Source organism: Buceros rhinoceros, unplaced genomic scaffold (genome assembly GCF_000710305.1).
Source record: "Buceros rhinoceros silvestris isolate BGI_N320 unplaced genomic scaffold, ASM71030v1 scaffold23984, whole genome shotgun sequence".
Taxonomy (NCBI): Eukaryota; Metazoa; Chordata; class Aves; order Bucerotiformes; family Bucerotidae; genus Buceros; species Buceros rhinoceros.
The window spans coordinates 14,021-23,981 of NW_010406863.1; the positions used below are offsets into that span (position 1 = coordinate 14,021).

The 9,961-nt window shown below is 51.6% G+C and overlaps 1 protein-coding gene across 1 annotated transcript in view; it reads left to right on the forward strand.

The window, feature by feature from the left end:
• RNF123 (ring finger protein 123) overlaps window positions 1-9,961 on the forward strand; it is a gene marked incomplete at its 3' end in the record, with an annotated part of 33,398 nt that overhangs the window by 12,354 nt on the left and 11,083 nt on the right. The window contains 10 exon segments of the mRNA XM_010134282.1: window positions 353-414; window positions 504-575; window positions 1,236-1,356; window positions 2,185-2,286; window positions 3,457-3,563; window positions 4,084-4,282; window positions 4,905-5,050; window positions 5,247-5,330; window positions 5,966-6,073; window positions 8,854-9,031. Of these exon segments, the coding sequence (XP_010132584.1) occupies window positions 353-414; window positions 504-575; window positions 1,236-1,356; window positions 2,185-2,286; window positions 3,457-3,563; window positions 4,084-4,282; window positions 4,905-5,050; window positions 5,247-5,330; window positions 5,966-6,073; window positions 8,854-9,031 (1,179 nt within the window).

Genomic DNA, 9,961 nt, shown 5'->3' on the forward strand with positions numbered 1-9,961 from the left:
CTCCACGACTGGAAGCCCAGCGGCGCGGCAGGGGGGGGGCCCAGCCATGCCATTACCTGGCGGACGGTTACGAGGGCTGGGATCCCACCGCACAAACCTGCAGCATCCCACCGTGGGGCACAAACAAATCTTTAGGGTCATTGTTTATCAGCTGTGGATGAATTTATTGCTAGGTGGCGGAGGAGGAAGTTCTCTGATGGGATTAGCTTTCTGCTGGCACTGGTTCTTCCTGGTTCCCCTCTGCTGAGGAGGCAGCTTTTCTTCTGGGGACCAAGTACTACAGCTCTGGTTAATATGGGTAGTGGCTCTCCAGTGCTTGTTTCCTGATGGCAGCCTTGTGTCCCCATTTTAGTGGTCGAAGGTCTCCAGGTTCAGATTCTGAAGCTGCTGCTGAACAACAAGGACAGAGGAGGGGTAAGCGCTCTGTGGATCTTTTGCTGCAGTACCTCCACATCACAGGTCTTGTAAGGTATGGATTTACCAGCTGCTTTTCCTCCTGCCAGGGGGAGGCCTCCAGGTACATCTTCCTAAACAAATTCCGCAAGTTTCTTCAGGAAAATGCTAGCAACAGAGGGGTAAGTCAGAGGGGCAGCCTTCCCACAAACCTTACCCCAAGAGCTCTCTGGCACCTTTAGGCTGAGAACTCTGCCCTTTTGGCTGGACTGCTCCCAGCAGGTGATCAGCTGAGGTCTAGATATGTCAAGGGAGCGTGGAGGAGGAAGAAGGTCTGAGGCTAGAAACCAGGCAGCTTATCCAAGTCCTGTGCAGTGACTTATAGGAAAGTGATGCTTGGGAACAGCCTTAGGTGTGAGCTGAATGTCCTTCTAAAACCTCTCGGGGAGCGCAGCTACGCAGTGCTCTACCACAGCTGGTCTGCTTTGGCATCCTCTTCACTGTCTGGTTGAGGACTCTTCTGGTCCTGGCTCAGGCCGTTGGCCTGCAGCTCTGGGAGGCAGGCATCCACTGTTGCAGGAAACCCTTTGTTCACCTGCATCTCTGTGTGCATGATCAGCCCCATCTTTTGTGGTGGAACACATGGTGTCCATCCTCCTCTGTCAGACCAGCTTGTTGTTTCAGTGCCCAGGACTTTGTAGAGGTAGAAACTACTGCCTACCATCAGGGCTGGGCTCTCTACCCGTGCTGAACACAAAGTTTCTGCCTGCCCTTTGTGGCCACTGGGACTAAGACAGAGTTTCACACCTGCCCTGATGGCTGAACTCTCATTCTTGCCCTAGAACTTGACTGTGTTGTGCCCACCAGAGTACATGGTGTGCTTCCTGCACCGGCTTATTGCTGCCCTGCGGTTCTTCTGGGATGGGCACAAGGCGAAGGCCCCTGCCGCACTGAACAGTGAAGGTAAGGCCTGGAAGAGACGCTTTGAAGCATTTCTGTGGTTGGGACAAGGTTTGTGTCTTGGCAGTGCTCTCCAGGATGCTGGAAATTCTGCATTTCTCATGGGTGCTTGAGCATTCTGTCACCCTGTGACTGTAGTTCCCACTCACCCGGGGAGATCCCTGTGTGCAGACCTATCCCAGTGAACAGCCAGACCTGAGTCTTGCAAAGGGACACCTGTGCTGTTTACTAGTTCCCCCTGTATGCTCTGGAGCAGAGTCCAGTATTGATGACAGGGCTGTAGAAGGGCAGCTCAGTGATCCATAGTCAAAGTTTAGGGGAAGATATTTGTCTGGTTTTGTGGTTCCCAGACTGTGGGATTAAGGGGAAACCAAGTCAGTGCCAGTTGCTTTCCCACCTTCAAACCCTGCCTCTCCTGTCCTGCCGTGATCTGCTTGGCACTCCCTTTTCTTGCTTTAGGCTGACCCTTTCTCTAGACTTAGTAAGTGCCTTACGATTCCCGTGGGACTGTGGCAGAGCTGGAGTAGCCAGGTGGCGAGGAGCCGAGTTTTCTGATGATCCAGTTTCCCCCAGTGACTGTGGCTGGGAGGGAGGAAGTGCGGGGAGGCTTGTTGTCGATGGCCGTCGGTTACTCCCGCTTCTGCCTGGATTTAATGCTTGCTTCACTGTGGAAATCACTTCTGCCTTAATGGCTTGTGCTTTTATGACAACAGCAGTTGTCACTAAATGTTCGTCCATGCTGGGCCCTGGGGTCTGTCTTAGGAGGGCTTACATGTCTGCGTGGATCCTGTTCGCGGGACTTGTGGCAAAAACAAATCTTCTCTACTTTAGAGGCATATGTCCCTCCTCAGCTCTTCTATAATGGGAAGGTGGATTATTTTGACCTTCAGCGACTTGGAGGGCTCCTGTCTCATCTTAAGAAGACTCTGAAAGGTAAGTGCTCTCGCTTCCAATACCTGCATCCACATCCTGCCTGGAGTTCACCCAAGAGATATCCCAGGGAGGGAACTGTGGTTAAATTTAAGGAGAGGAGACTTGAATTTGAATGAGATGCAAGTTATGCTGAAGAAGACATGACCACTCTTGAGTGGAGCGTCCTTTAAGTTACGAGTTTACTGTTTATATCCCTGAATGGGGGGATTCGGGTAGAGGGAAGGGGGTAGTCTGGGAATACCCGCTGGTGTGGTGCTCTTGCTGTACCACACCAAGGGCTGGGAGCTGCCAAAGCGCTGACTGTCAGCCTGGCTCTGCTGGGCGTGAAGGATGTCCAGGATTTACTTGCTGTACCACTCTGGGCAAGCCCTGCATACGTACTGCAGCTGTGTTTGTATGCAGCACACTACTCCAGCGATAGACTTTCAAAGCTTCCCTTCTGGAAGGGTTAGAAACCCCTTGCCCTTCCGTTGGACGTGGTTTGTCTCTAGTTTCTGGTTAACGTGGCATTCATCTTTGGCTCCGATCTCTCCTTCCCAGCGTATTTGCAAAATTAGGACCCTTTTCCCTGTCTCAAGTTGATCCCTGGCTGTTCAAAATCAGATTGCTTAACTTGAGAACCGTGTCATCTCCTCTGGTCTCTTACCAAGGTCTTCCAGACCAGCTTTAAAGACTGGGCTTCGGACTAGAGGACACATTGCCCAGGCTTTGTACAGCATTGCCGTCAGTGTGGCCTTCCTCTGGCTGAAACCAGAATGGTTTCTGGTCTGAGTCTCAGTCCCAGTGGGTTCGGGACATATCATGGGACAGCACTGAAGAGCTGGATGCTTACAAAATGGTCTCAGGCCCTGAGTTTCCTTCCCTATACTAGTCCAGCTTAGCCCTGGAGGATGTCTCCCATTTCTTCAGTTATCCGCTTTGTTGCTGGTAGGACCAGAAACAGAAATGGGTGCTGGGTGAGCAGCACCTGTCACTGCTTGGTCTCTGCTGTGTTAGTCAGGGCAGACCATAAGGAACTGGGGGAAAGGTGAGCTGGTTCTGATGCAGCATCCAGCTTAGCTGGCTCTTCTCTGCTTCCCAGAAGCAGGAAAGAGGATGAGCCTAGGGCTGCCTCAGGGCAAGTGAAGGGTGACTCCTGCATTCATGGCCTCTTTGGTGTGCTCTGTGCAGATGACCTGGCTGCAAAAGCCAACATCCTGATCGACCCTGCAGAGCTGCAGGCAGTGACTATGGATGATCTTGACGAAGATGAGGAATCAGCAACATCAGCAGCACAGGTGAGCTGTCAGGGGGCCCTGGTGACATGGCAGCAAGCTCAGCCTTTGGCTAGAAAAGCTTTGCTTTAGAGGAAGGCAGTGTCTGGGCCAGGACTGTAACCAGCCCACGGGCAACCAGATAAACAGCTGCACTTGCATGAGGGTCACTTGGCATCAGAGCACGGTCCTGGATGCACCAGCTCTGAGCAGCAACATTTCCTTTGTTCTCTCACTACCCATGATCTGAACATGTCCACTCCCTTCCATGGCAGCCCTTGGTGCTTATGTTTGCAAGAGTGCAAGGCACCTGCAGACAGAGCAGCTTCTTGCTCTGCAGATCTGCTGCTTGTTCCTGGCATGTGCCCTTAGAGGAAGGAATATCCATTTGCTAATCTGGCACTGCTGGCCCAGGCATGATAGGAAGGGTGTCTGCTCACCTTCCAGCCGCCACTGTGCATCTATACCAATATCCTCGCAGGGACGACAGAGGAACATCAGGCAGCCAAACAGCTAGAATGTCTCTCCCTTTATTTCCATACAGTCTCAGCGTCCCTCTGCTGCCCTGGCCATTGGTGGAGCTCTTGCCAGACCTGGCTGGCTCAGCTCCCCCACCCTGGGCCGTGCCAACCGCTTCCTCAGCACAGCAGCTGTCAGCCTGATGAACCCACGGCGGCCTCTTGGCACCCTGGAGAAGATCAAAGTGCGTACACTAAGTGTGGAACAGCGGACAGAGGAAGATAGTGAGTACTTCTGCTCTCTGCTGGCATGGCCCAGGTGGTCCCTGGAAGAGTGGTATCTTCCAGTTCCCAGTATGTCAAGATGAGTGCAATGTATTTATTGCCAGCACTGGTCCTTCCCATTTGGGAACACACATGCTGACACTCATAAGTCCACAATCAACCACTTTGCCGTCCTGAACATGACACTGGTGATGCTGTCAGACCCTGCCTGTAAGGAGGTGCTGCCTGGGTCCCTGCAAGTGCAGCAAGATTTTGCAGAGAGGTGGTTCAGAGGCAGCTCTAGCCATGTTGCTCTGAACACAGACCAGCCAGAGGATGACATGTGTAGTAGCAGCAGCGTTGCTGTTGGCTTGGGCCAGGCAGACCGCTGAATCGTCTACAGGGCTTGAGGAAGTGGGACTTGCATGGCCTGGATCTGTTTTGAGCAGATGTGGCAGGTCAGCCTGAAGCAGGCAGTGAGATGGGAATGGTGTGTTAGTGTGTCTAGTGAATCACACGGGCTGGGAAGGAGCCCTGTGTTAGAGGCACAACAGGGCTTTGGCCTCAGAGAGGTGCAGGCAGAAGCTGAGGTGCCAAAATGCTTTGCTGAGAACTTCTCTCCTGTCTTGGGGATGCATCGCAGTTGAAGGCAGCCATGGAAATGAGGGTCTTTTACTGGGCAGACCCCCAGAGGAGCCAGACCAGCCCATTACAGAGAACTCCCTGCTGGAAATCCTGGATGGAATAGTGATGATGTACAACCTCAGTGTCCACCAGCAGCTTGGGAAGGTAAGTGGCACTTGCTCTGCAGGAATCCATCCCCACTTCTACATCCAGACTTCTACACTGACTCTCTGTTTTCTGCTTATTTAGTGACTCCCCGTGCCCTTTCCTTCTCCCAGCCCCTGTGGGGGATCTGTTTGCATGCTTCTATGTCTAGGGAAAAAAATACTCTCATTTATTGCTGGAATCTGCTGCTTTTCAGATGGTTGGAGTGTCAGATGATGTGAATGAATATGCCATGGCACTGAAAGACACAGAGGAAAAAATCAGCCGCTGCCCAAAGAGGGTAAGTGTCTCTGGAGTCCCAGCTTTCTTCGCTGGTCGAGCTAGAGCAAAAAGAATGAAGCACAGTGAGTGATTTCTAGCCTCGGAGCAGCCAGTGCCTCGGATGGGGTAGTAATCCGTGCCTGGGGCTGGCAGCTGCATTTCATGCTGTGCCAGCCTGTTGTACTGCTGCCTCAAGGAACAGAGGGACTGAAGTGACCACTGCAGCTTCTCCCAGACAAACCACGTCAGCTTGCAGACCTCCATGTGCTGCAGGCACCTCAGAGCCAGTCTCCTGGTGGGGACTCTCCAGTGCTGGCTGGGGACACATCTGTCCTGTTCCAGCTGCTGGAGACTTGAGTGTATCTGATGGTGCGTTGAAAAAGTATCTGGCAGTAGTTGGCTGTAAAGCTGCTGCTCACGCTGGACCAGCGTCTGCATCGGGCCTTGAGGGCTGCAGCGGAGACCAATAAGCGCACTCTCTATAGCACCGATTCCCACTCCCGCCGCAGACAGGCTGCTGACCCCTTTCCCTCCTGCCAACACTCCCTAGCTAGCCCCAAGGTGGTATTTGCTTTTGCATTGTTTGTCCAGCTCTGAAAAAGGATGCTATAAATGGCAGCAACATCTGCCCTCACATCTCTGCACTCTTTTCAGAGGAGCGACATCCACGAGGAGCTGCTGAAGAGCCAAAAGGTCTTCTCAGAGAAGCTCAATCACCTAAGCCGACGTCTCGCCTGGATAAACGTTACCATTTATTCAAAGGTGGGCAGGAGCGTAACGTGAGCAGCTCAGAGGAGACCGAGCCAGTGTGCCTCTGCATCCGTGCTGCTTGGCTCACGTCACAAGTGTTGTTCTCCCTGGTGCTGGAGCAATGCTAATGATCTTTGGGGCTTGTTTTTCCTTTCTTGTGCATCAGAAACTCCTTCCTAGGCCTGGACCCCTCCTCTCTCAGGCTAGATCCCGTGGTGTTTGACAGGACACAGCCCAGTCTGTTCGGTGTGTGGTGCTCTAGGCTTTCTCTTGAGGCATCAGGCCTCTGTGCCAATGGGTGCAGGTCAAAGGGAGATTCAGTTCTCAGGGCAGGTCTGGAGGATAGAGGCTACCAAGAACCATTTCCCTCAGCTGTGCTCTGTGTCACAGGGCAGTCTCTCCAGTGCTACTCTTCCTGAAATCTGCAGGGGGGTTTGTTCAGGTGTTCTCCCCTTCTTCACTTGGTTCCCACATAGAGAGAATGCATTCTGCGTTTAGTAACGCAGTGGCTGCTTGCACAGGTTGTCCCTTTTCCCCTGCATTCACCGTTTTCCAGGATGATGTCTCTGGTCTGTTTTCTCAGGAGCAGTTTTGCTGTGAGTCTCTGCCGATCTCCTCTTCCTGTCTTCCCTTGCTCATTGCCTTTCCCCACCTCTGTTTGTAGCTGTTTTTTGCTGGGGGAGACAACACGTTTCCCTGAACATGCAGAGGCAGCAGGGCCTTTTTGTGTGTCCAGGATGTAAACGGGGAGGGGGAGAGTGATAATTCCTCTGAACACACCTTGCAGAGATGCAGTGGCTGATCCTGGCTGATGAGCTCTTTGCTGATCCCTCCTTCATGCCTGGAGCAGGACCATGACGCACAGCGCTGTGCTGTAGCAGCTCTCCAGCTGCATTAGTGTCGCCCATGCTGCCAGACAATAAACCTTTCTTCCCAGCCTGCTCTGGAAAGGCTGCGGGGCACTACCAGGGTGCACTGCAGGTATCACCGTGCAGAAACACTGTTCGTGTCTCTAGATGGTCCACTGTTGTGTTAAAGGCAGGTACCCGCCTCCCATCAGGAGCGGGGTGTCACCTTTCTGGATGAATCACCAGCATGTGGGATGAAGGTGACAGCCTTCCTCACTTGTGCCCTCGCCCTTGTCTGTGCGGCTGCAGGGAAAGGAGGTCACTAACTGGCTTGGGTGCAAAATGTCCCCCAGGAGCTAAGCCAGTTTGCTCTGGAGAGCAGTGTGGCTGCACAGAGGAGCTGGTCCATACTGCCTGTATGAGGCTTCATCTCAGAGCATCACGAGTCCCTGCTGTTTCCTGTTGGAGACATCCACCACCAGGCTCCGGCGTCCCTGGGGCTTGTGTGGTGTGCTGTGGAGGGACACTTCTATACAAGTGTTGGTGGCCCTGCTGGTGCTGATGGAGAGAGAGAGACTGGATCTGTCTAGAGGTGAAGTCCTGCTCTGTCCTGAGGTGTCAGACATGGGAGAGGCTGCTCCTTCCTCAGGACAATTGGTCACTTGTTTATTCTAAGCTGAGGAATTCGAGGTTAGACAAAAGGGAGCGCTGCAGCTTAAAAACACTCTGAGTTTCAAAATAGATAATCCTGCCTTCACAACATCCTTGTGGGAAGACTATTTCAGCTTATTACAATGCTGAATTTATCCATCGCACTGTGGGTGAACACATCTTTGTATTCTCTTGGTGTAGGATTTCTACTAGCTTGGCAGTACCAAAAGTGACATTTTGAGGCTATCAAGTCTTAATAAAACCAACTGCATCTTTCTTTACCTTAATGTTGTCTGCACAATTGCTTTTCATCCTGAAAGCAGCAGTTGAGCTGAGATGTGTGTCAGTGTCGAGATAAAGATGTCTTTTAGTCAGATTAGTTGATTTGCACTAGTTCAGTCTAATTTACAGAACAAACCTGTGTAAACCTCCTAAAGATGGTAGAGACATACTTTAGAAAAGCCACTAAGCAAATCGAATCACTCATCTGCACCTCTGATGCTAATTTTTTTAATTAGAAGTGTAACCCTCCTCCATCTATTTTTATGCAAATTGCTATTGATTATGATGTTGCTTGGCATTGCAGGATGTGAAATAATACTTCCTGGGTTTATGGCTTTGTTGGTGCTGATTTTTATAGCTTAAAGTTAGGTAGATGTCCTTAAATGTCCTGGTTTTAATTTAGGACCCCCTGAGTTTTGCTTAGAGAAGCAAGAGGACAGTGTTCCTCAGGGCAGTGAATCTGGTTGAATGGCTGGCACAGAACTGGAAAGGCTGTGACCACCTATTGCAAAGCTCTGAATTGGTATGAGCTTCCAGCCTGTTCCCATTTAATTCCTACAAAGGACCAGCTTTCTTTCCAGCAGATTCATGCTGGGCTTGCTAGTGCCTACCTTCCTTCAGCCAGTGTACTCTTGGAATAAAAACTGCCACACCTTTTTTGTGAACAGGCCTGTGTGGTCAGATACGCCCTACCAAGGAGTAGTTCTTGGAAGGTTTCAAGGCTCAGTGAGGTAAACCCACAGCTGACGTCTCGCTGGTGATGATTGTGCTTTGAGCTTGAGACTAGTGAAGAGATCTCTTATTGTTCTTTCCACTTGATGTTTGTGTGGCTCTCTGAAAAGAGCGAATGGCCCAGATCTGGTTAACGAACTTAGAACCGTGATCTGAGGAACACCTCGGACATGGAGATGTTTCTGAGGTCTAAGGGTGGTGCTCACTGTTGTGTTTCTCCAAGGAGATGCTGAACAAAACTGGATGGGTACAAACACTGGTTGTGTTCTCTTTGGCCAGGAGAAGATGCAGGATATATACTGGCTGCTGCGAGTGTGCATCCGCACCATCGAGCATGGCGACAGGACGGGCTCACTTTTTGCTTTCATGCCAGAGTTCTACCTCAGCGTGGCTATGAACAGCTACAGCGCACTCAAGAACTACTTCAGCCCTGTAAACAGCATGGAGGAGCTTCCAGGTAAGGGGATGGGGAGGACTTGCTGATTCTGGCCTGGTAAAGTCTAAAGCAAGCCACACCTGTATGGTGGAGTAGTGGAGGTTGGGCATCATCCCTTCTGTGCCCTTTCCTGGTCGTGACATGCTGCACCAGTATGTTGCGGGGCAGGGGCTGAGTGCTGTTCCTCGAGCAGGTGCCCACTGGTGAGCCACGGCTCTTGCTGTGCTCGGGCAGGGAGCTCATGCCTTGCCCAAAACTGTCACAGTGTTGGTTCTAGTGAAAATCACTGGCAGCTATGGATTTTGTTTCCAAGGAGGTATCAGGAATGGGCTGGGGTGCTGGAAGATGTGATTGCCCCGGCAATGCATGCAGCTGCCTGCTGATTTCTGGGTGGGAGGAGATGTGCCATGAGTGCAGGAGTTGGGGCTGTTTTCAAATCCCCCTAGGATTTGAATACGCTCCTATGGAGATGACCATCGACTTGATGCCAAGAGTCTGTGTTTAGGTGGATTCCCACTGTGCATGTTCTGTGCTTTTCCTGGTGAAGTGATCTCACTGAGCTCTTGGCAAATAGCTCAGAGCTTTCCAGAGCTCGTGAAGGGACGAAGAGCTTCTGTTCCCACTAAAAAGACATAGCTGAGGTGGTCTTGTCCACTAAGTGGGAGCCATGCCTGCTGCTCAGGGAGCAGCACAACTGAGCAGTAGCAGATCTCCTCAGGGCCTGCAGGCTGGACATGACTTTTCTGCCTAGATCTAGAGTGTTATTGATGTTCCTCACCCTCTTCTGCGCTGGGCATCCTCTCCCTTGCTGTCTGACTCAATAGCATGTTTTTGTCTTTCTCTAAGTAACTGTTCTAGACTGTGCAGACTGAGGTGAGAGGCTGTGTTGGAGATGAGTGTGTTTTCCCAGCTGTTTTGACAACTAGACACACAACAAAGCTGCACTTGGCT